At 47.1% G+C, this 27,613-nt stretch overlaps 1 protein-coding gene across 5 annotated transcripts in view; it reads left to right on the top strand.

Moving 5' to 3' along the window:
- TMC5 (transmembrane channel like 5) overlaps nucleotides 1-27,613 on the top strand; it is a 73,872-nt gene that overhangs the window by 27,214 nt on the left and 19,045 nt on the right. For 4 of the 5 annotated variants that reach the window (XM_070566618.1, XM_070566617.1, XM_070566620.1 and 1 more), the window contains exons 2-11: nucleotides 1,061-2,139; nucleotides 4,095-4,267; nucleotides 8,336-8,425; nucleotides 12,812-12,911; nucleotides 14,918-15,005; nucleotides 15,436-15,684; nucleotides 18,680-18,831; nucleotides 20,485-20,629; nucleotides 22,026-22,181; nucleotides 24,555-24,706. In XM_070566618.1, coding sequence (XP_070422719.1) covers nucleotides 1,136-2,139; nucleotides 4,095-4,267; nucleotides 8,336-8,425; nucleotides 12,812-12,911; nucleotides 14,918-15,005; nucleotides 15,436-15,684; nucleotides 18,680-18,831; nucleotides 20,485-20,629; nucleotides 22,026-22,181; nucleotides 24,555-24,706 — 2,309 coding nt within the window. In that variant the 5' untranslated portion in view covers nucleotides 1,061-1,135. Of the gene's footprint in view, nucleotides 1-1,060; nucleotides 2,140-4,094; nucleotides 4,268-8,335; nucleotides 8,426-10,629; nucleotides 11,232-12,811; nucleotides 12,912-14,917; nucleotides 15,006-15,435; nucleotides 15,685-18,679; nucleotides 18,832-20,484; nucleotides 20,630-22,025; nucleotides 22,182-24,554; nucleotides 24,707-27,613 lie in introns of those variants that run through there. The other variant, XM_008539414.2, reaches the window with a different exon arrangement.

Below are 27,613 nucleotides of genomic sequence, written 5' to 3'. Positions count from 1 at the left end.
AGCAGCTCCCAGGCTTACGTTCTATCACCATAGCAACCCTAGTGAAACAAGAGCTTATCTCTCCCAGTTAGTCTAGTCAAGGTCTTGGAAGACTGAATGGGTTTTGTGCCCCTTCCTGAACCAAACCCTGTGGCCAGGGGCATGGTGCACAGTGATTGGCCGGGCCTGGGTCATGTGACCATCCTTGGAGTCAGGAATGCAATCAGCCCTTCCTGAATCACCTGGACCAAGAGTGGGGGAGGGGCGGATGCCCGGAGGAAAATCAGGGCATTGGGGCCAAAAGAGGGACAAATGGGTAATAGGCAAGTAAAAACAACAGATATCCAGCACTCAGTGATCAAAACTCCATCGCTTCTGATTTGAAAGCGTGTCCATGGATCAGAGCTCAGGGAACTCATAAAATCATCTTTTCAAAGTGGAAGGATGGTAGCAGCTGTCTCCTTACCCAAGTCCTCTAGTTGCCATCGACCTTTCTTCCTTTGTGCACTTATCCTAATTTATACTTTGAACCCCAGAACCGCTAGTGCAATCAAAGTGCTCAAAAGTCCTGTTCCTTCCAGTCTTTTGGTCCATGTCTCCCCTCCCTCCCAACTGAGGCATTGTATTGGTCAGGATGTAAGTTTGGCCACATGTATCAGAGACCCAAAAAACAGTGGTTTACATAAGATAAAGGTTTATTTCTTCCTGTATGTAAAAGTCTGAGCTGATATATTGGCACCTATCTGTGAAGTCATCAGCAACCCAGGCTTCTTCCATCTGTTGGGCGCCCTCCCTAGGGCGGGTGCTGCCTGGTGTGCACGCCCAAGATGGCGCCCCGTCGTTTCCACATTCTGGCTGGCTGGAAGTAACCTGGAAGTTGTATATATTGCTCTGCTCTGGTCCCGTTGACCACTCTTGGCCGCACCTAGGTGCATAGGAGGCTGGAAAACATTGTCTTTATTCTGGGCAGCTGTGTACCCAACCATGAAAGAAAGGAGGACAGGTACTGGAAGATAACCAGCAGCCTCTGCAGGGAAGAAAGGGAAAAAGTCTGACCTTTTCCTTCCTTTTTGTTTTTCAGGTAACAGAAAAGATCCCTGAGTAACTGCAAATGCAAGAACATTTTAGCACTCCAGGGTAAAGAATCTGTGCCAGCATGTCTGCCTACTACAGGAATAATGGGTACGAGGAAGATCCAGATGACCCTGACTATTCAGGGTCTCGGAACCCTACGCGAGGATATTTGAAAACTCGGGGTTATTCAGATTCTCCAGGTCCTCTGAACCACTCGGGTTACCCCACCAGCAGGAACCCATACGCTGCAGACTCCAGAACAAATCCAGACTATCCTGCGTCTCTAGCAGAACCAGATTATCCTGGATCTCAGAGTAATCCAGACTACCCTGGCAGCAGAAGCAACCCATACTCTGGAGGCTCCAGAAGGAATTCCGACTACCCTGCGTCTCTAGCAGAACCAGATTATCCTGGATCTCAGAGTAATCCAGACTACTCTGGCACCAGAAGCAACCCATACTCTGGAGGCTCCAGAAGAAATTCCGACTATCCTGGGTCTCTAGCAGAACCAGATTATCCTGGATCGCAGGGTAATCCAGACTTCCCTGGCATCAGGAGCAATCCATACTCTGCAGGCTCCAGAAGAAGCTCAGACTATCCCAAATCTCTGGCAGAGCCAAATTATCTTGGATCTTGGAGAAATCCGTACCCTCCAGGCTCATCCAGAGAGCCAGACTACTCTGAATCTCAACGAAATCCTGACTTTGCAGGTTCCAGGAGCAGTGGAAACTATGCACGCTCCAGAACAAATCCTGATTATCTTGGCTCCTTGGGAGAACCAGACTACCCTGGATCTCAGGGAAACTCTAACCATCCTGGCCCCAGAGCCGGTTCCAACCATCCAGGCTCCAGAAGGAATCCAGAATATGCTGGTTCCAGAATCAGTCCATATAGAGACTCTCCGGCACAGCCTGACTATCCAGGTGCCGAGAATCAACCTAACTCTCCACACTTTTTTGGGGAACCAGACTATCCCGGTGCTGAGAACAATCGGAACTCTTCAAACTTTTGGGGGGAGCCCGATTACCCAGATGCTGAGGATGGTCGTGCTTCTGGCTCTTCTGAGACCCCGGAAGTGACCAGGGAGTAAGTGCAGGCATCTCTCTCCATTGTGGGTGGGGGCTAAATGCTAGCTCATCAAGTCAATGGAACTCGGTTGGCCTTGTTTGGGTTTGGGACACGTATGATGATTTCCATGATCTGAAGCTGTGGTTAAACTTTTCATACCTACCTGTAGACCTCACCTGGGCCGTGGCTCTCGCCCTGAGGCTTCAGGCCCTTACCCGAACATAATCTTCCATCACCTTTTTCTTGGATAACATCCTCCCAGGTCCCCTACCTCTTCCTATCCAATCCCTGCAAGACATTTGGGTCCCCACTGTTTTGCCCCTGCGACTTTGCCTATAAAGGTTAGGATTAAGACTTGATAATTATACACCCAAACATTTTAACCAGATTTGTATCAACATAAATGCATTTTAATCAAGAAAATCTTTTGACGATCTAACTCCATGAAATCAATTTAATTCCTCAGTTTTTTTATACAAGATGGTTGAGCCACTCCTGATTTTTTCCGCTTTCTTTTTTATTTTACTGAAATTATTATCAGAACTGATCATTTTTCGTGTTTACAGCAGATTTGGTTCATTGATCTTCTGCATTCTTGTTGTTTTCATCAACTTTGATCGATTATAATTTTTGCCATTGTCAGTATTCCTTCAAGGCCGTTTTAAAAAATTAGGTCCAATTTTTCCTGGTTCAGATTCTGTAGATCTGAATTTTGTCAAAAAGATTTTAAATCTTCTGTCAATTCTTGGTCATTGACAAATTTTACCAGGTGTAGTTCTGGACATTAACAGCGTTAGTTTGAGTTAGTCTGAGTGACTTAGTTTTACCAAATCTGATTTTTCCTGAGTTAAATTTTTCAATGTTCATGTTGCCAGCAAGATGTGATTCTTTAGTCTGGTTTTTAAAAAATCTATGAACTTGGAACTAATTTGAGTCTTGTTTTGCATGTGCTGTTTCCACTAGTATTATTTATGAATTCAACAAAAACTAATGGCTTGTGTTTATCTCTAGGAACAAGGATATGGGATTTGGGTGTGCAGCAGGGTCAAAATGTCTTCCGGTCCTAAATAGTAGGGGTAACAGGACCAGGTAGAAATGTCGTCCTTGGTCTTGTCCCCCTTGCCTGATTCATCATCCCAGAATGTGCCTTTGACCCTGTCACTCCTTTGTTTCTCATCGTCATGGTTCCCCGTCACCTCTGGGAGAAAGGCCACACTACCTCGCCCATGAGAACATTTAAGAATGAGCATGCACTTGGTGAATTGTATGATGCCAGCCAGAGACCAGCCTGACTTGACAACTCCCACTTCTCCTATCCCCTCCCTACCTCCACCCTGTATTTTGGGTCAATGGGTCTTGACCTTGGCTCATCCTTAGAATTACCTAATTACCTGGAGAACTTTAAAACACTGCAGATGCCTGGGCTCAACTTTCAGAGCATCTGATTTAATTGTGTGGGGTGAGGCCCGGCATTTGCTATACATTTAAAATTGAGAACCATGGCTCCAGGTTAATTGATTTTTGTAGCATTCCCGTTACACATTCAGCACTTTCCGGTCTGACACTTTTATTTATGCTGTTCTTCATCCTTGGAAGGTCCTCCTCCTGACTCCTTATGTATAAGTTTATCCTTCCAATCCGGCTCGGCTGTCTCTTTTCTATGTAGATTTCCTCCCAAACTCCCAGCTAGAATTCTTCTCCTTCCTCTGACCTCGTTGGGCCTGTCTTCTGATACTCACCAGTTCCTGCTTGTATTATAATTGCTTATGGCTCTGTTTAAGGAGCTCTCCCAGGTTGTATTAGGAGGTAGACATCCATGTCTTTACCTTTGCGTCCTCACCCTAGCCCATGCCTAACACGTGGTTGACATTCAGTTGGCATTTGTGGGATGGATGAATGGATGGATGGGTGGATGGATGACTCTCCTTACCATGCTGCTGGATGGATATTGATCCATCATTTTGGGATTTTAGACTGCTCAACAGAACATCTTCAATCCAGCACTCATTTCGTCATGGGGGTGACGGCCCCTTGGGCATCCTTGAGAGAGAGTATGAAGATTACCCTCAAAGCATTGAAATGAATTCCATGGAGATGGCAAATCCATATGGCCGCTCTGTGCCAGGTGCTCCTGGAAATGGCTATGGTAAGCATTTATTAAGATGAGGATCATATCCTGAGAAGAAAGGACAATTCAGTGGACTTGGGGGAGCAATCATGAAGGATTTACAGCAATAGAAGAATTGGTTAATTCTTTCTCCCTCGAACGTCACCTTACAAGGGCAGAGAACTCAATGTCCAGAGAGATAAGCAGTATCATCAATTATCAAAGCAGGCCAGGTAGGGACCATGAAAAATTTGGGCATGTGCATCCTGTGCCTGCGTGAGGTGGCCGATGTTCAGGTTCGGCCCATTGCAATTATGCGGAAATTTGGGCTCAGTGTGGCTGGATCCTCAGATTTTTCTAAGGAAGCCAGAAATCTAGGTTTTTATGTGAAACCGACTGATTTTCACAGGCTGCAAAATAATAGTTTAAAAAAATAAAAACAGGGGGCTGGCCCTGTGGCCAAATGGTTAAAAGTTCCATGTGCTCCGGGGCCAGCCCTGTGGCCGAGTGGTTAAGTTCACGCACTCACTGTGGTGGCCCAGGTTTTCGCCGGTTCAGACCCTGGGCGTGGACATGGCACTGCTTGTCAGGCCACATTGAGGCGGCTTCCCACATGCCACAACTAGAAGAACCTGCAACTAAGATATACAACTATGTACCGGGGAGATTTGGGGAAGATAAAGCAGAAAAAAAAACCCCAAAAACATAAATCTATTAAAAAAAAAAAAGATGATTGGCAACAGTTGTTAGCTCAGGTGCCAATCTTTGAAAGAGAGGGAAAAAAAAGAAAACATAAATCTATTTAAAAAAAGAAAGTTCCATGCACTCTGCTTTGGCAGCCTGGGTTCGCAGGTTTGGATTCCTGGTGTGAACCCACTCCACTCAACAGCCATGCTGTGGAGGCATCTCACATACAAAGCAGAGGAAGATGGGCACAGGTGTTAGCTCAGGGCGAATCTTCTTCACCAAAAAAAAAGAAAAATAAATAAAATAAAAACAGCAACCTAGACAAACAAAATCACTGGTAGGCTAGATTCAGTTTTTGGGGCTGCCAGTGGCTAGCTTTAGTGTCGCACATATGAAAGTGTTCAGACAGTCAGCACTTGTGTATTTGGAACATACTGGGGACAAAGGGAGTAAGAAGCAGCTCTGTCCTCATGTTTCTTAAAGCCTAAATGGGTAGGTGACATCAGCACATCAAGAGGAAGGAAAATCAGCAAGCAGGCTCTGAATATGTGATCAATCACGCCCCCCAGGCTAAGGAGATTCTAAACTTCTCGCCTTCCAAGAGGAGAAAGCGACTTGTCTGGTAGAGGAAGCCTTTTTGTTACACAAGAGTCAGTGTTTTGGGGATTTAGAGGCTGTGGGGGCCAGAAAAAGGAGGGAGTGTTGAGCTAAGAACAGAATGAGGTTGGGGCAGAGGGCCGATCGCTGAGCCCTGAGGGCTGGATGGGGGGAGTCTGGAGCAGGCGGAGAGGAGGGGCTGGGGTGCCTTACGCTCTAATGAAGATGCGGACTGTTACACATTTGAATAAAAAGTATTCATTAAGGCTATTCCAAACCTTTACCCCATGCATTCCCAGTGGGGGCAATATCAGTCCTAAGGGGGAAACTTGTTCTTGAAAGGCTGGAGAAAAATCTTCCTCTTTTTACGTATAAAGCACAGATCACACGTAGCACGTAAACAGCTATACAGTGTATCTGTGTTTTAAAATTTCACGGGGGAGGGCAGTAAGGCATAAATGTCTAGAAAGAGTCCTTAGGGAGTCAATAATTTAAAAAAATTGACACACACTGCGCTCCCCCAGTGCAAGTGGAGTTAATAATGCCAGGCAGGTTTTGAGTGTTTCCCATGCCTGGAGACTCTGCCAAGTGCTGGACTTTAATTGCCTTGTTTAATCTGCACAACCAGCATCAGACAGCCACTACTGCTCTCCCTGTTTACGGATGGGAAAGCTGAGGCTCAGAGAGAAATGTGCCCAAGGTCACCCAGGTCTAACTTGACAGAGCCAGCATCGGAATCTAGTCTCTCTGAATCAAAGCCTGAGCTGTTTCTTAGCCTGCGTTACTGCTGGGTTGGATCAGGACAACTGCAAACAGATTTCCTGACCACCAAGCCCCATAGCACCCTGGAAATTAAAATGTTTAGAAAAAAAGTAGTCACGTTAAGTGTGGGTTCCTTGGCTGGGCTCCTTGGTAGGACTAAGGTTGTAGCCCTGGGCACTCACTTGTCCAGTGCCATGCCATCCTCATAGACTGCACTCCTTAAGAAGAACCCATCTTCATCTGGGTATCCTCCAAGGCGCTAGGTGATTTTCCTAGTGTCACAGTGCCTGGCACACAGTAGGTCCTTCAACAGTGCTACATGAATTAATAGCAACAGCACCTGTAAGGGATGTATCAGTTAGTTATTGGCACAGTAATGCTGCATAACAAACAACTCCAAAAACCCAGTAAACAAGCATTTATTTCTCACTCACACATCTGCCGGTTTGCTTGGAGTTTGGCAGAACCAGGTTGGGTTTGGCTGTGCTTGACTCCAGACCGCGGATTCTGTTTAGGTCTATTGTCCTTCTTGATCAGGTGAGCCACCCGGACCATTTTCTTCCCGTTGCGTAAGCTGGAAGGTCTCAAAGTAGCAGGCAGAAATGCAGTGTCTCTGAGGCCTTGACTTGGAACTAGCACACTGTCATCTCTGCCATGTTCCATCGTAAAAGCAAGTCAATGACCAAGGCCAGCTGCAATGAAGGTGGTCCAAGATGGGGGAAGGGTAGTATTTGCTGAACAACCATTAATTAGCCACAATAGTTAATATATATTGAGGATATATATTACATATATGTATATAGTCCAGGATTATATATATATATATAATCCAGGATAATATATATGTAGTCCAGGATTATTTGAAGCACTTTACTGTATTGACTGATTCAATTCCCCAACAATCTTATGTGAAGATCCTATTATTATTCCTGTTTTAGAGCCTAAGATATTGAAGCTCAGAGAGCTCAAGTAACATGCCCAGGGGCACACACGTAGTAAGTAGCAAAGCTGGGAATTGATCCCCAGCAAAAAGTTCCAGAACCTCCTGCAGTGTAATTTTGTGCATCGTCCTCTAACAGATGAAGCCAGTGTACTCCCTTTTCTCTGTTAAGGAGATTAGCCTTTAATATTTACCATGGATTGAATAAAAATACACTGAAATGTGACACTGTCTTGTAGATGCTGAGCATGGACCCTCTTCCTGAGAAAATCATGCCAGATTCCAGATTGATTCATGCATCATCGTAAAATGCTGAGATAGGAAGGAACTTCTGTAACTATCTAGACTATCTGTTTTTTCGCTCATTTTTTTTTTACTCAAGACAATTTTTTTTAGAGCAGTTTCAGGTTCACAGTAAAATTGAGGAGAAGGTACAGAGATTTCCCATATACCCCTAACCCCACACATGCACAGCCTCCCCCATTATCAACATCCCCCGCCAGAGTGGGACATTTGCTGCAGTTGATGACTGTGCACTGACGCCTCGTTATCGCTCAAAGTCTGTAGTTTACGTCAGGGTTCACTCTTGGTGGTGTACCTTCCATGGGTTTGGAGAAATGTATAACGCCGCGTATCCATCTACATGGTATCACACACAGTATTTTCACTGCCCTAAACGTCCTCTGTGCTCTGCGTACCCATCCCATCCCCTAGACAAGCATTTTTCAAACTCTTGAGTTGTAACCCATACAAGTTGTGAAATTAATTTTTAAAAATGAAACCGGAAAGAGTGGAACAGAATCATATATCACAGCGCTGTTTATGTAGTCAAAGTATTGCTTCGTGAGACTCGTTCTTCAGTTATACATGTTCAAGTGTGTCCTGGATCTCAGTGGAACAGTTACTTTTAACCATGGCACATAGTCCACTGAAAGCATTGATCTTGGCTGTTTCTATTTAACAGCATTGTTTTCGTATTTGTGTCCTCCTTTCCACCCAAGGGCTTAATTGTTAGTCTGTTAGAACCTCGAGGTCAAGGTCTCAGTCTTGCTGACCTTTACGTGCTCAGTGGTATCAGTGTGGTGGGACGATTGACGATGTCTCCTGCCTCTTCCTTCCAGTGAACCCTGCGTTTGTGGGTGAAGGCAGCCCCAGCCCAGCTAATGGGAACCCGGCGTTGTCTGGGAACGATTGGCACAAGTCACCCCAAGGTAAGGCTTAAATGGACAGTGACCAAAAATTCAACCCTGGAGAAGGAATCTGTTCGAGGTAATGCGGAGGTTGCCATTTCCCCTTGGCCTTCGGTGTGGTGACTGATGCAGTACTTTCTTCACTTATTTCTTATTTTTTATTTCCTTTCCTTCTCCACGGGCCAGGGAACATGACCAATAGCAGGCCTTGTGACACACCCTCAGCTGAGCAATCTCGTTGGACAGTCTTTCTTTCTCTCTGGGTCTGTCAGTCAATGCTGAAGAAAGACTCTGCCCCTCCCTATTTGGGGCACCTTTACCATAGGAAAGAAGACTGGGTCACGTGTCCATCCCGTTGCTAACACATGCGGGTGAGGTGGCAGGGCATTGATCAAAATTTTTCTGAATCCTGATAGAACTATTATGATGATGGAGTATAGGACCCATGGGACTTGTGACAGACAGAAGGCTTTGGAATCAGTTCAGAAGCTCTCTAAGGCCCACCGTGTGTGGTGATGAAGGTCTGATTGGGGCAGAGACTGAGAAATTAAGAGGAGAGAGGTCAGAAAATTCTGGAACCAAGAGGCAAATCTATGAACAATGAAGAGTAAACCAACGGAGTCTTCTATATAATAACACAAATCTAGGGGCCCCATGACTTAAAACTCTTTCTCCCCTTCTGGCTCCTGAGCCTGTGGGATAACCTTTAGCCTCGTTCTTTAAGAGTTTTCTCAAAGATGCCTGCATCTCCCACCAGGGTCTCTGTTGCTACTGGGCGAGAAGACCATGGACATGTCAACGGTCGTGCCCTCCATGCGGTTCCCCCTGGAGCAGAGAATGGCTTTAGCTGCTAGGGAGAGGAGATGCCTTTAGACTTTAGCGACTGCTTTATCTAGGCAGCATGAGGTCTGAGGCCTCAGAAGGCACAGAGAAGTAAAGAGAGGGAAGACCCAAAGAGGAACCGAGCTTTCTTCACCATCTTTTTTTCTTCACCATTTTGCTTTGCGTTGGTTTTGTTTCTCAGACCACGTACAGTTGAGTGGTGGACAGCCTCCTGATAAAGCATCACTTCGATGGATTCTGCTGTGTACCTAGGAAGCGCCTGGCACCTAGGAGGCCCTCAAATATTCATTTATTTATGGAGGAATGAATGATACATCAGCGTCTCAGTACAGGAAAGGGCCAGGGTGAAGTGGTCCTGAGGCCCGGCCTTGGGGCCAGACAGACCTGGCTGCGACCCCCAGCCCTACGACTTGCTGGGTTTGTGACCTTAGGCAAATAAGCTCTGGGAGCCTCAGTTTTCTTAGCTATAAAATAGGGTTGATTATAGGACCTATGTCGTAGGGTGATTATGGGAATTAAATGGTAGACTCTATCTAAAGTACTTGGCCTGCAGGAATGGCAGGTGTCGTTACCGTGAATTATCATTGATGGAGAGAAGGAGTAGAGGCCTGTCTAACCCCACTGCTTAGCGAGAATGTGATGAGGAGGGGGTCAGGTCATTTCTCGGCACCTCCATTTCTCCGACTATTAAATAAACTTGGCCGCAGTGATTTCTGAATCAGGTCTGTTGGATAGGAGTTGTGTTCGGGTACCTGGTACTGAAATGGGACAGTGGCTTAGCAGCAAAGGGATTGATTTTTCTCATGTAACAAGAAGTGTGGAGGGAGGGAGTCCAAGGTTTGTAGGCAGCTCTGCCCATGATGTTCTCAAGGACTGAAGCCCCTTTGACAGCTTCTTTTTCCACCATCCTTAGCAGGTGAATGTTGGCCCTCCTGCTTTCAAAATGGCAGCCTCTGGTCAGGAAGAAGGAGAAATGGTGATGGGCAAAGTGTGGAGCAGGAAACTGTCACCTTTAAAGAACATTCCTGGAAGCCACATGTCTCATTGGCCAAAATTGGGTCATAAGTCCACCCTTAGCCACAAAGGATCCACCCTGAGCCGCAAAGGAAGCTGGGAGATTTGTAAAGGAGGCTTCTTCTGGTGTGAAACAAAGAGAGAATGGATATTGGGAGGCAGACAGATAGGAGCATGGGCCACCCAAGACAGTCAGGAGATAGTAATTGTTTCACTGTGAACCTATGTGGATATATAGGCATATAAAATTAGAAATATAAGATATAAGTTTCAGGCCGGAGGCATCAAATTAAAAAGAAAATCTTGCCCTTTGTTTATGAGTCATTTAGAAGAATTCCTGCCTCTGTTTCTAGAATCCCATTGTCTTTAATAAAGAATTCTGTTTCAGATTTCTTACCTAGCTACGGAGACAGAAGTCTCTGTAGCGAAACACACCTCTTCATGAGGAGACCCCTCTGGTGTCGATGTGGGGGGTTACGTTGTGATTTGTGTGGGGCTGGCTTTGGCGATCTCATCCTGGCATTTAAAAAATGTGAAGGGGCATCCCCTTGTGATCGTCATCACTTTTTTTGCGTGGTTCCCGGCGACGCCGGTGCGACTACTGCATGAGGTCATCGGAAGCCCACCCCCTGGGAGAACAAAACTGGGAGAAGGCGAGAGATGCTGTCTGATGACCAAGTGAACGAAATCATCATCGAGGTCGAGAATGTGCCATCGGGGGTCCAAAGCCATCCCTCCTCAAATCAGATTGTTCCAGAAAAGACACTGGTGAACTCAAGCTTCAGCATGGTCTCCTCCATTTCTGACATTGGTGTGACGGACTCTCAGAGTTTCAGCGACTGGAATGACAAAAAGAGCAGGCGGTTGCTATGGTTTCCAACATCTTTGAATGACTCTATTTCTCAGATCCTTCATAGCCCGGAAAGCCTGGGCACAGACATTCCTTGTACTTCACATGAAAACATGCAAGGTAGCGGACCCTGGGGCAAAGAGGGTGGAGCAGGAGCGAAGAAGGCTTCCAGCTGGTCCACGGGGTTTTTCAGTTTTAAGACATCAGAAAGGTTGAAGGTTTGGTAGATGACCTGAGGATGCTAGGGACCGAGGAAGGGGTCACTTTGAGAGCATCTAACCGCTAACAAGAGCTTACCTTGGTCAAGCGCATTTCACATGCCTGGCAGGTCTGCAGGTCTGCCTGGTTCCCAAGCCTCACACCTTAACTACTGGCCTGCTTTGGTCCAATTCCTCCCCACCCTGGATTCAGCTACATAGGATGCTTCTCACTGCTAAGTCCACCGTGGAACAAGGTCTTACCTGAGACCTCCGTGCCTCACCTCCTCCTGAGGTCAAACACGGATGCTGTTTCTGTTTCATTCTCTAATACTCCAGGCATAAAGTCCAGCCGCTCTCAGTGATTTCTAAGAGAAAAAAAATCCGTTTACACCAAAGCGTTTTGTGAGTTTAGCCCTTTATCGGAGATTGGAGCATCTCTTCTTATGCTGCTGTCTCTGCGTATCTCGTGTTTTTTCCTCCTCCCTCCTTCGCTTTTCTTGCTCTCTGTCTACTCCCCCTTCCCTCTCAGGAGAGATACAAATTCCTTGTCTTCAGCAGAGTTATTTGGTGGCCCTCTTGTGGGGACTCTCCCTCCACCTCAACTATGCCATTGAAATGAGGAGTTCTGGCCAGCTCCCTCGATCCTTGCCCCAGCCGGCCCCCCAGCTGGCTGCCTCCCTGTTACAAGATGGTGGCAGCAGTTCCAGGCATCACATGCGGACACACCACCACCCAGAGGCAGAAGGATCTATCTTTTCCTTGTTTTTTGAGTTTTGCTTTTTTGAGAGGGAAGAAACCTTTCCAAGAAGCTCCTCAGCAGACCACCTCTCACAGAACCATATCTGAATTGGTCAGCTGCAAGGGGGACAGGACCGTCAGGATCGGCTTGGGCCCATTAGGACCTGTCCCCAGTGCCTGGAAACGGGTCCCACCCTGCAGAAGCTCAGGGCCATGGGAGGGAGGGGAGTAAATTCCTAAACAAAATTGAGATTCTGTTAATAAGGACAGATGACTTTGGGGTAGCAACCAACAGTGTCTACCACAGTGACCCAAAATGTGGCTATGAGTTAGCGGGAGACAAGGGGGAAGTGCATTCCGGGGTAGGGGGCAGCATATGACAACAGTCAAGAAATGTAAAGAAGGTGTTTGGAGTGTGGAGGGCAAGAGAAAGTGATGCAGGAGGTTAAAGAGAAGGAGGACAGTGAGGCTGACCAAACGTGCAGAGTCTTGTTGGTTTTGCTAAACATTTGTTGTCATCGGAAAAAGGAAAACGTTGACTTGGAATTGCACGCAGACATTATCATTTGCTTTGGCTGTGAGGTTAACACCTAGGCATGCAGTCTTGTTTTCATTTGTGACCTTTGGGATCCCTGAGTCTGTATATCCTTTTCTTTTTGTGCTCTTGTGAAAACATGCTCTAACTTCAGTGCCATATTTTAAAATGCTATTATTCTGTTAAAGGAAAAAGATATGTTAAACGCTGTTTATTTTCTTCTGCAGGACAAAAGTTAATTGCATCTCTGATACCCATGACATCCAGAGACAGAATTAAAGCCATCAGGAGCCAGCCAAGGACCATGGAAGAGAAGAGGAACCTTAGGTATGGACCAAAATCCCTTCTTCTTGCCTTGATTTCATGCAAACCTCAATTTTCTGCTTTTGCCCCATCTCAGAAAGATAAGATATAAATAAACACCAGAGAAGAGACAATCTCCCTACAGGAGAACTCCAAGTAATCTTTGTAAGTGCTTCTCTCTCCTCTCGCCTGGAGCATGAGCTGTGCTTAGTGACCTGTTTCCAAAGATAGAGATGGAAAGGGAGGGAGGGTAAATTTCCAGCGGTGAAGTCTGGCTGATGCTGCCTCGGCCAGGTGATCAAAGTTAGCATCCTCAGAGATACGTGATCAGAAAGACACATGCCCTCTGTGGTACTTCTTCCTAAAACCCCTAGTCCCAGTCTAACCAGAGAAAAAAAATCAGGCAAATCCCAATTGAGGGGCATTCTACAAAATACCCGACAGTACTCAGAATTGGCAAGGTCATCAAAATTCAGGAAAGTTGGAGAAACTGTCGGAGACTAGAGGATTACAAAGAGACATGACAGCTGAATGCAATGTGGTATCCAGGATGGAATCCTGGAATGGAAAATGGACATCGGCGGAAAAGCTAGTGAATTCGGAATAGTGTGGCGCTTAGGTAATTGTAGCATACCATTGTGAGTTCCTTAGTTTTGACAAACCGACCATGGAAATGTAAGATGTTCAAGGGGAAAATGGTGAGTAGTAGAGGGGAATTTTCTATACCGTTTTTGCAACTTTTCTGTAAATCTCAAACTATTCTAAAATTAAAAGTTTACCCAAAAAAAAAAGACCTCAGAAGCTTAACAAGAGTGAGGGCTGTTTTAGCCTTCAGACCTTACATTTACTATTCCTCAGCCTTTTTCTTTTTCTTTTTGCCATTCATAATAGTTGGTAGAAACTGATAGAGTGGATGCAATGATTGCTAATAAATAATTCCACGATGCAATTGCTCTGAGGTCTCAGAGATACATTTCAAAGTCTGGCAGGGAAGATAGACTGGTCAACAAGTAGCTTATAAATGACAGAAAGAAAATCAGACCAGTTGAAGGCCATTGCAGTGGGAGAACCAGAAGGAGTAATGCAGTGGGCTTGGGCAAAGCAGCGGGGGACATTTGGGCTGAGGCTTGGAAGATGGTGATGCGGGGATGGGCGTTTGGGGCGGACTAATGAGAACCAGAGCAAAGTAGAGGTAATAAGTTCATTGAAAGGGAAAGACGCCAACTGTGGCTAGATCTTTCTGAAAGCACTCTTCTGTTTCAAACGCTGCATGGCTCCCTCTGTCACCAAGTAAGGGCCTTATGATGGCCTAGAAAGACTTTAGGGCAGGATTTCTCAAGCTCAGTATGCCTGGCATTTGGGGCTGGTTCAGTCTGTCGTGGGGCTGTCACTGTAGGGCATTTAGCAGCATCCTTGGCCTCTACCCACTCGATGTCAGTAGCACCGCTCATTCCAGTTTACAACCAAAAAAGTCTCCAGATGTTGGTAAATGTGCCCTGGGGGCGAAATCTCCCTAGGGAGAGAACCACTGACTTATAGAACCATTCTCCCCCTCCCCCATGGTTATCGTTCATACCCTCCCCCCTCCCCCCTTCTCACTCCATTCCAGCCATCCTGGCCTCCTTGGGCTTCACATGGGCTGTTCCCTATGCACCGGGCTTTTCCTCTTCTGTGCCACTAACCCTTCCCCTCTCTTGAGTCTTTGCTCAAATATCTCATTATTTCAAGTTGTAACACGGCCCCCACCCCAGCATTTCTCGTCTCCTGACACTGTTCTGTTTTCCCTTTTTCTTTCCCGTGGTACAAATCACCTTCGAATATCCTATATCATTTGCCCATTTTCTTATTATATTTATTGTTTATTTTCTTTCTTTCCAAGTAGGGTGTCAGCTCCATCAGCCAGGGAAATCGGTCTCTTTATCTCACCACCTGGGACCATGCCTGGCACATCGTTGGCGCCCAGTACATATTTTGGGAAGGAATGCGTTACAGCATTGGTCACCCTCACTGTCTTCTGCTGCTCCCCACAGGAAAGTGGCTGACAGAGAGAAGAGCAAGCTCTCCCACGGTATCTTTGAGCTCAGCTGCTGCGCACAGTGTCTGAACTCCATTTCACTGGTGAGTCAGCCTTGATGGCAGTCAGTAAAATGGGCACAGCGTAGGGTGGAAATAGCGAGGTGGCAGAATGGGGATGAAGGGGGACCCACGGGGAAGAGGAACCACAATTCAGGGCTGTTCATTGAAAGCCGTAGAAACTGGGTCCGTCTAGGTGTGATGGTGCCAGGCCGGCGTGCGAAGGTCCATGAGGCACTGAGTTGTTTGGGTAAATCAGCCACTGTGCGTGTCACCTTCCACAGCAAACCTGGGACGGTAATAATTGCACTCACTTTTGGGGGTGGTCCTGCCGATTAAAGAGATAATGTTTGCAAACGGTGCCTGGCACATTGGAATGCTCTAGAAATGGTGGCTGGTTTTGCTATTGTAGGACCTGCTCAGTAGCTTTTTATTGAGGGCATGTCAAGCCACGAGTTTTGTGTCCCAACCCCAGGCATACCGGAGATCCAAGAACAGCCTGTCGGAGCTGCTCAGTTCCGTCAGCCTGTGGCAGAAGACGCTCAAGGTCATCGGAGGCAAGTTTGGAACCAGCGTCCTCTCCTATTTCAACTTTCTGAGGTGGCTTTTGAAGTTCAACATTTTCTCGTTCATCGTGACCTTCAGCTTCATCATAATCCCTCAGTTTACCATAGCCGAAAAGAACACCCTGCCGTTCACCGGGTTGGAATTTTTCACTGGGGCGGTAAGTTCTCTATGTCCCCCGCAGAATTCACCTGTCGGAAACCCAGGGACATACCTTGCTGGTCACCTTTCCTGATGTCTCAGTTTGCCCGGGAATCAACTGATGGGGACAGTGGATGTTTAAAATCCCCACCCACCAAAGTAACATATGCACAGCATAGCGGAATTTCTGTCTCCAGAGGTAGCCACGTTAATGTTTATGTTGCTGTCCACAATCCTCTTTTCTGCACACAGACGGGACACAGATGTGCATGTACATAAACATCCTTTTCTTTTCTTAAGAGACAAACTCTTCATATATACTGTCTACGACTTGCTTTCTTTCACCTAATATGTGGTGTTCATCTGCCTTTTCTTTCTTTTCAGTTTTTCTTTCTACAAAATACAATGTTCCTTTTGCAAAATTCCTACTGTCGACGCAAATAGTCAACTACCAATCTATAGGTTAGAAACATAAGGTGATGTTGATCTGACCCAAGCTGAGGACTAGCCCGGAAGTGCAGTCTCCGCCCGGGAAGAGAGTACTCGAGAAGTGTGGTTTACAGCGTGGTTATCTACCGTTTCAGAACAAACATACATCAGACACGACAGGAATACAGTTTTTTTCCCTCAAAGTCACAAGGAGATGTTTTGCTGCAGTTTAGCGTGTGCACAGCAGCCCAGGTTGGCCCTGGTTTTCTAGGAAGAAAAGCTTGTCTTCCAAGCAGTGCTGGTATTGGCATCAGAGAATGGGAGGCTCATCCCTGTCTTTAAAGAGGGCATCCTCTGCTTTGGGAAAACGTCTGAAGCAGATGGACAGTGCGTGTTTGGCAGGCCAGAAGTCAGGCTGCTCTGGGAAAAACAAGTGTTAGGCTGAATCAGTTTTAATCCAGAACGGCTTCTCCATATTCCTCAATATGTGAAAACTTTTTCTTCTTCTTCCTTTTTTTTTGAGGAAGATTAGCCCTGAGCTAACATCTGCCGCCAATCCTCCTCTTTTTTTCGCTGAGGAGGCCTGGCCCTGAGCTAACATTTGTGCCCATCTTCCTCTACTTTATATGTGGGACGCCTGCCACAGCATGGCTTGCCAAGCGGTGCCATGTCCACACCCGGGATCCAAAGCAGCAAACCCCAGGCCACCAAAGAGGAACATGCACACTTAATCACTGTGCCACCGGGCTGGCCCTAAAAACTTATTATTCTTATTATTTTCATCACTATTATAGAAGAGAACAAACTAAGAGAAAGTTTGCTGTGCCCTTCATCCCTTGTCGAACTCTCCAGTTTGGAGTGTATCTTTGTCCACCGTTTTTCTTCCTGTACAAACATAGGTAGATACATAGATACATGCACATATATATACTTAGGTAGCTAGATAGATACACGTTCTTTTAAAAAACTGAAGGAGGGTAGGATATTACAAGTCTTGCTTTGCAACATTTTTTGCTTAACTATGTGTCTTGAGCATCTATATAAATCCACATTATTATCATTTTTAACAGCAATCATAATTTATTTACCCAGCTCCCTATGGAGGCATATAGCTCCTGCCTCGTGAGTTTCCCTTCTAGAAGAGATTTCTGCCATTGAGATTCTGTAGACTGGGGCTGGGCAGAGTGTAGCCTGAGGGCCAAATCTGGCTTGCCACCTGTTGCTGAACAGCCTGCAAACTAAGATGGGTTTCTACATTTTTAAATGGTTGAAAAAAAAATCAAAAGAAGGACAACTTTTTGTGAAACATGAAAACTATAGGAAATTCAAATTTCGGGGTCCACAAATAAGGTTCTTTTGGAACAAGCCTACCCCCACTTGTTTATGTGTCTGTGCTGCTTTCGTGCTACAAGGCAGAGAAGAGTGGCTGTGCAGTGGCGTCCTGGCCTGCCAAGCCAAAGATACGCACCATCTGGCTCTTTACAGACAGTTTGCTGACTTTTGCCATAAAATGTTCCAAGTAAGAGTCTTCCGTTCATCTTTTTTATTTCTTTTTCTGTTTAAAAATTTTTCCTTGGGATAGACACATTCAAATGGAATTATTGCATAAATTTCTCCTTAATTTTTTCTTTTTATTATGTATATTTTTATATGTGAAACATTTTATTATGAAAAATTTCAAACCTACAGAAAAATAGAGACTAGGAAAATAAACACCCATATACCTATTATGTAGGTTTTAAAGTGTTAACATTTTGCCATATTCTGCTGTATTCTTTTTGGAAGCATTTTACAGTAATTACGGACGCGGGGACATTTCACTCGGAATTTCTTCAACACGCATCTCTGAAAAATAAGGACACTCTCCCGCAATACTGTACATTGTCACACCGAGCAAAATTAAAAATTAATCTCATCTAAAATCCAAACCACATTCAGAATTTCCCAGTTGTCCCCAAATGTCTCGCATAGCTTGCTTGTTCAGACCAGGATCCCAGGAAGGCCACACTTCGCATTCAGTTGTGTTTTTCTCTGAAGTCTCTAATAATCGAGAATAATCTCCTGAGTCCCAGGGTCCTTTTTTCTTCACATTCACTTGTTGCAGAAACCAGGTCAGTTGTCGTGTAGACGCCAATGTCCTCCCTTCTGGAATTGTCCCATTGTTGCCTCATGATTCCTCTAATTTGTTCCTCCAGCCGCTTCTTTCCTGTAAATTAAAATTTAGACCTAGAGGCTTGATTTGTTTCATATTAAACATGTGTGACCGTAATACTTCGTGGGTGACAGAGGCACATGATGGCTGGCTCTCCTGCTTTTGGTCTTGCTTCTCTTGGTCACTGGGTCCAGGCGGTGACAGCTGGGTCCCCCATTGTAAAGTTATGTTGGTTTGGGGTTCCTTTCTGACCCCGAGAGCCCCATGATAAAATGTCCAGATTCTCAGTGCCCTGGCGTGTCTGTTTCCTGGCAAAGTGTCTAAACTCACTGGTCCAAGCGTCTTGCAGACGGAAGAGGTCACCCCCTCTGACCATAGTCATTTATTGTTTTCTCGAGAGATGCCCTGACCTAGGGCTTCTTGTCCCTTTCAGGGTTATTTCCGGGACACGGTAATGTACTACGGCTTTTACACCAACTCCACGATCCAGCACGGGAAGGGCGGGGCATCCTACAACATGCAGCTGGCCTACATCTTCACCATCGGGGTGTGTTTGATCATCTGCTTCTTCAGTTTGCTGTTCAGGTATGGGGCGTCTGCCTTTCCTGATTCTAAGCTCTTCTTAGATTTAGGCAAAATTCGAGAGATCCAAAGGTTCCCCAGGAAACAGTTTCTCTGTGGTGTCGACTTTTCTATTGCTGTCTGATCGTGCCTAATAACGTGAAATATAAGTTTGGATGGAGGAAGAGAGGTTTGGGTGTTCTTCTAAAGAAATCGGTCAGTATGAAAATAAGGACGTAATGATTCACGTCTTTATGTGGATGGATAACGGTCAACTGACAATTGTCAAGCCTCTGTATTAATTTACAAGGTCTTCCATAGCAAAGTATCACAGACTGGAGGGCTCAGACCACAGACATTTATTTTCTCAAGTTCTGGAGGCTGGAAGGCCAAGATCAAGGTGTTAGTTTCTTCTGAGGCCTCCCTCCCTGGTTTGTCGACGGCCGTCTTCTCCCTGTGTCCTCACACGGTCTTCCCTCCGGGCATGTCTGAGTCGTAATTTCCTCTTTTTATAAGGACATCAGTCATATTGGATCAGGGCCCACCTTAACGACCTCATTTTAACTTCATTACCTCCGTAAAGACCCTGTCTCCTAATACAGTCACTTTCTGACGTCTTGGGGGTTAAAACTTCAACATGTGAATTTTTAGGGCTACAATTCAGTCCGTAACAACCTGGCATAACAAGCCAGAACAAAAGTTCAAAGTGAAATGAGATTTCATTTTGTCCTAGCAAACTAGGAAGTATTTCTTAAGCTGCTAGTACTCAGTGGTGGCAGATTTTGGAAAGGTCTTGTGCGTTCTCTTCAGCCTTTTTCACGTGCCAGCCTCAGTGCTGAGTGCTTCCTGGGTCTGATGTCACTGAGTCCTGCTGACGTCCCCATGATGATACAGCCGCCTTACTGCTCTGAGCGCTGTGTTGACTCTTGTGGGGGGCCGAGTAATGCCCCCATGTCCCAAAGATGTCCACATCCTCATCCTGAGAACCTGGGAATCTTGCCTTACCTGGCAAAGGGACTTTGCAGATGTCATTAAGTTCAGGGTCTTAAAATGGGCCAATGTCATCACAAGGGTCCCCTATGGGTGGGAGGCAGGAGGGTCAAAGTCAGAGAGACAGTGGAAGATGCTCCTCTGCTGGCTTTGAAGATGGAAGGGGCCACAACCCAAGGAATGCAGGTGGTTTCTAGAAGCTGGCCAAGGCAAGGCGACAGATTCAGTCCTAGAGCCTGCAGAAGGAACACAGCTTTGCCAATGCTGTGATTTTAGACCCATTTTCTGATTTCTGACCTCCAGTAAGATAAGAAGTGTGTGTCGTTTTAAGCCGCTAAGTTTGGGGCAGTGTGTTACAGCAGCCATAGGAGACTAATCCAGCTCTCATAAGAACTGTGAGGTGAGTACTGTTACTATCCCCATTATATAGATGTGGAAACTGAGGCTCAGAACAGCTAAAATGGCCAAGATGCCCCAGCTGGCGAACCAGGATGGTAAGCCAGGCCTGTCACATCCTGAAGCCAGGGCTCTTAACCATCACGCTCGCTCCTGGTCTGTTCCAGAACTTGGGGCCAACTCTCACATGTTGCCTTCCACGTTCATGACAGAACTTTCCTTTGTTCTAACCCCTGCAAGCCCAGTGCCTGTCCTAGTAACCCCTGGGTGTTTTGGTTTCTGCCTTCCTAGCATGGCGCGGTACTTCCGGAACAATTTCATTAACCCCCACATCTACTCCAGAGGGATCGCTAAACTTATCTTTTGCTGGGACTTCACCGTCACTCATGAGAAAGCTGTCAAGCTGAAACAGAAGAATCTTAGCACCGAGATAAGGGTAAGGCAGGCCTGCTTTCTGTGCCCATTCTCGCAGCCAGGCTCCCTCCTTCCTTCGGGGTGTCTGTAACTGTATTAAAGTAATAATGGGGGCCGGCCCAGCGGCACAGTGGTTAAGTGTGCATGTTCTGCTTCTTGACGGCCTGGGGTTCCCTGGTTCGCATCCCAGGTTTGGACATGGCACCGCTTGGCGAGCCATGCTATGGTAGGCGTCCCACATATAAAGTAGAGGAAGATGGGCAGGGATGTTAGCTCAGGGCTAGTCCTCCTCAGCAAAAAAAAGGAGGAAGATTGGCAGTAGATGTTAGCTCAGGGCTAATCTTCCTCAAAAAAAAAAAAAAAAGGTAATAATGAACTGTTTTTTATTGCCCACGAGATTGGCAAAAAAGAACTAAAAATATTCATAATGCCCAGTGCTGGTGACAGTGGGGGGAAATGGACATTTTCACTTGATGTGGTGGCTTGGTTACTGGTAAAGACTTACTAAATACTTTTTGACCTCAGAGTTCCAGGTTTAAAATTTTATCCAGTGGTTTTTGGGGCTGGCCTGGTGGCATGGTGGTTAAGTTCGCGTGGCTCTGCTTTGGCAGCCCGGGGTTCACAGATGCGGATCCCAGGCGCAGACCTAGCACAACTCATCCAGCCATGCTGTGGTGGCGTCCCACGTGAAAGAGGGGAAGATGGGCACCGATGTTAGCGCAGGGCCAGTCTTCCTCAGGCACAAAAAATTTATCCAGTGGTTTTCAACTGTGGTTCAATTTATTCAGTGGTTTTGCCCCTCAGGGGACATGTGGCGATGTCTGGAGATTTTTTTTGGTTGTTACCAAATTGAGGAGTGGGCGCTACTGGCATCTAGCTGGTAGAGGCCGGAGATGTGGCTGAACATCCCGAAATGCACAGGACAGCTGCTGCCACACAGAATTATCTGGCCCCAAACATCAACAGTGCTGAGGGTGAGAAATCCTGGTCTATAGAAAAAAACTTATGAAAAAGAAAGAGCGGGCGGAATTTACAAGCCAAGGGGCTTTGACAAGAGGACTGCAGACGCTAGCTTCTTCCTTGGTGTAGACACCCAGCCTCGTTCTTCAAGCTCTGCGATCTCAGTGTCCTTTCCCTAGGAGCACGCTTCCAATCTGTTCGTCCTGGCTGTTCCCCTAAGATGGAGAAGGCGTCTGAGGCGGGGATGGGGGTTCTTGGCTCATTTGAGATTTTCCCGCGGAGATTTTCACGGGGAGACCCACAGTCCATCTTCATGGTGAACTTCCCCTCTATCTCGCCTGTGGATCTGGGGTGGATTTGAGTCTCTGGGAACGGCGAGTATCCACCGGGGTCGGGAGGGGTCTTTGCTAGCAGTGGAGGGGGCTCTGTGAGTGAACTTGACTTGCTTGCGTTTACAGGAGAACCTGTCCGAAATCCGTCAGGAGAATGTCAAGTTAACGCTCAATCAGCAGCTGATCCGCTTCTCTGCCCACCTGGCAGCCTGGGTTGTCTCTACCGGGGTGGCCATCGCCTGCTGTGTAGCCGTTTATTACCTGGCTGACAACAACTCCCAGGTAACCAGAAAGCTAGAGGCCTGGGTCCAGGCAAAGGGAGGGGGTGCTGGAGGGGCGCGTGGAGGCGAGCCCGCTGCTCAAACTGGGGTCCGTGGCCAGCAGCATCGGCGTCACCTAGAGGCTTGTTAAATAGGCAGACTCTTGGGTCCCTCCCTCTGCAGACTCAGAATCTGCATCGTCACATTGTCCCGGGTGACGCGTGTGCTCTGGGCTAGTGGAGAAGTAGAAATTTCGGCCGCAGACCTGGCATCAAGTTCTGGTTTCTTCCTTTATTATCACATCCCTAATGCCTCCCACAGCCCCCAGCACCGAGTAGACAATAAGTCTTGTGACCTGAGGGATGTTGGTGAGTTATTTCATCTTTCCGAGCCCGGAATTCCTCACCTGGAACATGGGCCTGATTTCACCTGGCTCTGTAGGTGTGTGGTCAGGACCAGAGAAAAGTTATGTGGAGTCTCCCCAGCGCCTGGCTCTGTGGGTGCGGAAGGAATGTTCGTTCTTTTAGTTTTCATGATATAACTGAGTCTAATTTAACTAGGTAGTCTGGGCAAAGTACTGTTTTTCCATAGTTTCATCTTTCTCCTCTGGAAAATGGGGCTCATTGTAGCCAGTTTGCTGACCTCTAGAATCGTGGTGCAGGTTGGTCTGATGGTGTCACTTTCTTTAATGGCTTCCCGTTGCCCCCAATATAAAATCTGTCCTCCGTGGCTTGATTGATAGATCTTTTGTGATCTGACCCCTGCCCACACATCTCTACCTACAACACCCCACAACACTCACGTCCCACACCAGCAACACTAAATGGCGTGTCCATAGTTCCCTAAACACACCATGCTTTTCCTTATCTCTAGGCAGGAAACATGCAGTTCATTCTCCACTCCCCACTTCCCTTCGTGTGGCAAACTGCTCCTCCTCCTCTAGACCTCAGCATGGGTGATGCCTCCTCCAGGAAGCTTTCTCTCACCAACGCCACCCTCACTAAGCTGCGTTAGATGCCCTTGACTCTGCAGGCTGTCCCTGTGCACTTGTCACATGCAGCATTGAAAATGCTTGTTCACACATCTGTTTCTTCAAAAGACTGTAGCCAGGCACCTGGCCAATGCCTGGTATACAGTAGGTGCTCAACCAAACAGATGACCAAGTGGAGGAGCGGCCAGCAAGAAAAAGGGTGTGGGATTATACAAGCCTAAGGATTTGCCCCTAATGATACGAAGGTGTGCCCTGAAAGGGAGAAACCGAGTCACAGTCCTCAGGGGCCTGGCATTGCCTACCTAGGGTGGGAGCTGTGACAGGGCAGCTGTGGTCTGAGTTTCTTCGTCATCCGGCGGGTTTTCTCCACGCCCCCCTGAAGTGATGGAGGGCCCGAGGAGGAGGGGCAGTGGGAGCAGCCCGCTGTTGGAGCACCTGCCGCTTGCCTGGCAGGCTGGGTCAACTGCACGCCTCCCGGGGCCACATTCATTGGCAACTATAGTTTCACCTGAACTGTGCCCTCGGCTGTGTCGTTTAGGGACCAGACCTCACCTGATTTGGTCTCCTTTAATTCTTGCAAGGTCTCTGTGCATTATGTGACATTCTCGCATTATGCAGACAGGGAAAGCAGCTCCGAGGAGCTATGCACCTGACCTAGACCTTGCAGCTTATAATCGCAGGGTGGGGGCAGCATTTGAACCCAGGCTACACTCTGTTGTGAGACATCAGATAAATCAGCTGTCATCCCCCACTCCAAGGATGCTGGCAGAGGGGCAGCCCAGCAGCCTCCCCTCCGAGCCGGACGCCACAGTGGCGTCCACATGAAGGAAGGGGACCTCATACTAAGGTGTGGCGTGGCTCGCCTAGGCTCCCCTTCCTCCTAGTTGGGTGACCCAGGACAGGCAGCGCCTGGTGAAAACGAACAAGGCCGGGCAGGAGAGGGCCGGTGAAATTCCATGGTGATGGGTACCCTTGTGCTGTAGCTTCGCAGACTCAAGCCTTTGCTCCAACAGCCGGGGAGCACATTCTCGTTTCCCAGACCTCTTTGTAAGGAAAGGAGAAGTCACCGAATGGCTGTCTGAGTTCAGGTCCCTGAGTCAGATAGACCTGGCTTCAAATCTGCCACTTCCTGGCTGGGTGACCCTGGGCGAGCGTCTTCACCTCTCTGAGCCTCGGTTTGCCCGTTAGTTAAGTCTGTTGAGACCCACCTGCTGGGCTGCAGGGAGGATAATGGAGTGAGTAACGCTTGGTGCAGGGTGAGCGCTCAATGAACGGTCGCTTCATAGCTACCCCCGGAGGAGCTACTTCTGGGCTCTTTCCATCGTGGGGGGTTCTTCTGAGGGAGGCAGAGAGGGGGTCCAGCACGCAGCGGGCGTCTTGCTTCTCTCCCTGCGTGCCCTGCAGTTCCTACAGAGCCACAGGAACCCCGGCGCGGTGCTGCTGCTGCCTTTCGTCGTGTCCTGCATCAACCTGGCCGTGCCACGCTTCTACTCCATGTTCGGGCTGGTGGAGCGGTATGAGATGCCGAGGCACGAAGTCTATATCCTCCTCATCCGGTAGGTGTGTCGCCTCCGCCGCTAGCCTCCGTCTCCGCGGAGGGAAATGGGGTGGGAGCTAGAAACGGTTACGCTCGAGTACCAGAGTTCTGTTTTCCAGAGAGAATTTCAAGAGTACAGTGTGTTCGTGTGATGTGGGTTAACAGCCGTAAAATCCAAAGAGCCCTGAGAAGATACAGTGACTGAATACATCCGCCTTTTGCTCAAAGTAAAATTCCCAATTGCTGCCAGCCTGAGGATTAGCATAGTTCTCAGTTATGAGATGTACAGATGTGCAGGTTGTGCACTGCACAAAGGTTCCTGGCTGAGTTGTTGTGTAGGGACTGAAATCATCCAGTGTTTGCATGAGTCAGACTTTGAGCTATGATACCCTCTGCATCAGTCAGGGGGAGGAGGTACATTTTTGTAATTCAGCCACCCAAAAGGAGGTGGAGAAAGTGCTTTGGGCCATTCATGGGCTGAGAGGTGGTGCCTTTTTGTGATTCCCACAAAGGCATTATGTGTGCTAGATGACCCTGAGGTTTTCAGAAACAAAGCATACAACCACCCAAATCGTGTCCTTATTGCTTCTTCTTGGCTGGTTCCCGGGCCTGTTCCTGTCTATGGTGGTGTTTATAGTAATAGGGCTGAACAAAGCAAAGGGAGTTTCTTTCTGGATCAGTCCCAGAGCCCTTGCTTTACCATGGCCTCGGGGATCTGACTCCTGGCCAGCTGTCCAACCTCATTTTCCACCCCTCTCCCCCTTCCTTACCACTACCCCCACTCCCCTGCAGCCTCACTGGCTTTCCAACTGTTCGAAAACATGCCAGCTACATACTTACCTCTGGGCCTTTGCACTGGCCATTCCTTCTTCCTGGGATGCTCTTCCCACAGATGGCATATCTGTGCTTACATCTATGTTTCTAGTTTCTCTATGCAGATCTCACACGTTTTTGTTACTCTTAAATTTATGACAAGGATATTTAAAAACGCACACACACTTACATACACATGTATGTTTTAGGTCAGGACCTGACACACTGCAGCCTGCAGACCCAGCCTGCTTCCTGTTTTTATAAATAAAGTTTTATTGCAACACAGCCATGCCTATTCGTGGACATATTGTCCATGCCGCCCTCCTGCTACAGCAGCAGACTTGAGTAGTTGCGACGCAGACTGTGGCCTGTGATGCTGAAAGTATTTACCATCTGGCCCTTTACAGAAAAAGTTTGCTGACGCCTTTTTTAGATCAGTGTTTAGAGTTAATCTATATATGCGTTATTCTCCTGAAGTAAAAAACCTTAACAAGCCTTCCCTTCTCCCCACCCCACCCCACCCCACCCCATCGAAAGCCTCCCCTCCCTGGTAGAAACAACTGGGACTTTTTTTATTGTCGTAAATATGTTTATAGATATAATATGCCATTTTAACCACTTTTAAGTGTTCAATTCAGTGGCCTTAAAAGATTCATTTTTTTACCGTGTGCATTAACAGTAAGTTTCACTGGCTTCTTTGCTCACCAGTGTTTGCTTACTTACAACTTCCTCTTGTGTCGAAAGAGAAGGCAAGATGTTGTTTTAGGTGGGTCGAGGGATGGTCAAATTTCTCAGTACTTCCGTGTTCAAACGTATCTTTATTTCGCTTGTCTACTTGAACATGAGTTTGGAGGGCCCCAGACTGTGTTCTGACTACCCTCTTCCCGAGTCTACAGGGGTTGCTCTGAGACTTTCTAGCATCCAGTGTGGGCACATAATTCCCCAGCTGCCCTTCTAGTTCCTTCCTATTGGCATCTTGAAGCTCCAGGAGTCCCCAGACCTACCTCTGCCTCTGAGGCTGTCTTCCGCCAAATTTGTTTTAAGCTGGGGTTTTCTCCAGCCTTATTTCTCCGTCAACCACCTTCGTCTTTTTATCTTTCTAGCCTTTATTTCTGCTTTCTCTATTCCATAAGTCCCTTTACATTTCTGGTCTGTTCGTGACTTTCTTGTTTTGCGATGCTTGACGGATCCTTCAGCTTCTAACGTTTCTCTCATTTCAACAGAATTCGGATGGAGCAGTGGGAGGCCTGTGTGTCAGCATCCTATTGTGATCCAATCACTTTATTTAATTTGCATTTTTCTGATGACTAGTGTTATAGAACCAGGTTCGTTTTTGCCCACCGCTCAGAAAGCCAGACACTGAGATGACGAGATTGCAGCAGCCAGAGGGTTTACTCACAAGGCAGCCACGTGAGGAAACAGGAGAATGAATCTCAAACCCACCTTCCTAGTAATGGGGACTCAGGGATATTTATGGGGTAGTGGGGGCAGGGTGGTCTGAAATGTGGAGAGAGGTGATTGGAGGTGAGGAGAGGTGAGGTCACTGATGATGTGCGCAAGCGTAGTCAGACTCCATGCCTCTTCATAGGACGCATGCTCACAAAATGGCGCATTAGCATGATCTAAGGGTGGCGTTTTTAGCGTCTTGACGTCAAAAGGTAGCTTATCGGACATCTGCATGGGCCCAGTTGATGAGTTGGTGGTCTCAACTGGCCTCAAGTGGACAAGGGGTTCTAATTCCTGAAAACAGCTTACATACCCATTACCATGGCGACCCAGGCTCCAGCGAGATGTTATCTAAGGAAGCTAGTGGGAGTCAGATGGCATGTTGGCTAAACAGCACAGTTAAGGATGGGCGAGGGAACAGCTAAAAGCTATAATCTGTAAAAGGAAAAGGAAAAAGAACTTTAGTTACTAGCTACTTACCCATCAATGGCTAACTGTTTGCTGGTTTCACTAGAGACGTTCATTGTCTTAATATACACTAGCCGTTTGTAATGCTTCACGAAACATTCAAAATCTTCTCCACGTGAACAGAAAATGGGGAAAGCTCAGAAATACACAGTCTAATCTATGATAAGCTTTTCTCAGCTTAGAAGAGTGTGATGGCTTT

This window comes from Equus przewalskii, chromosome 12, assembly GCF_037783145.1.
Source record: "Equus przewalskii isolate Varuska chromosome 12, EquPr2, whole genome shotgun sequence".
Lineage (NCBI taxonomy): Eukaryota > Metazoa > Chordata > Mammalia > Perissodactyla > Equidae > Equus > Equus przewalskii.
This window is presented reverse-complemented; position numbering and strand designations above follow the sequence as displayed.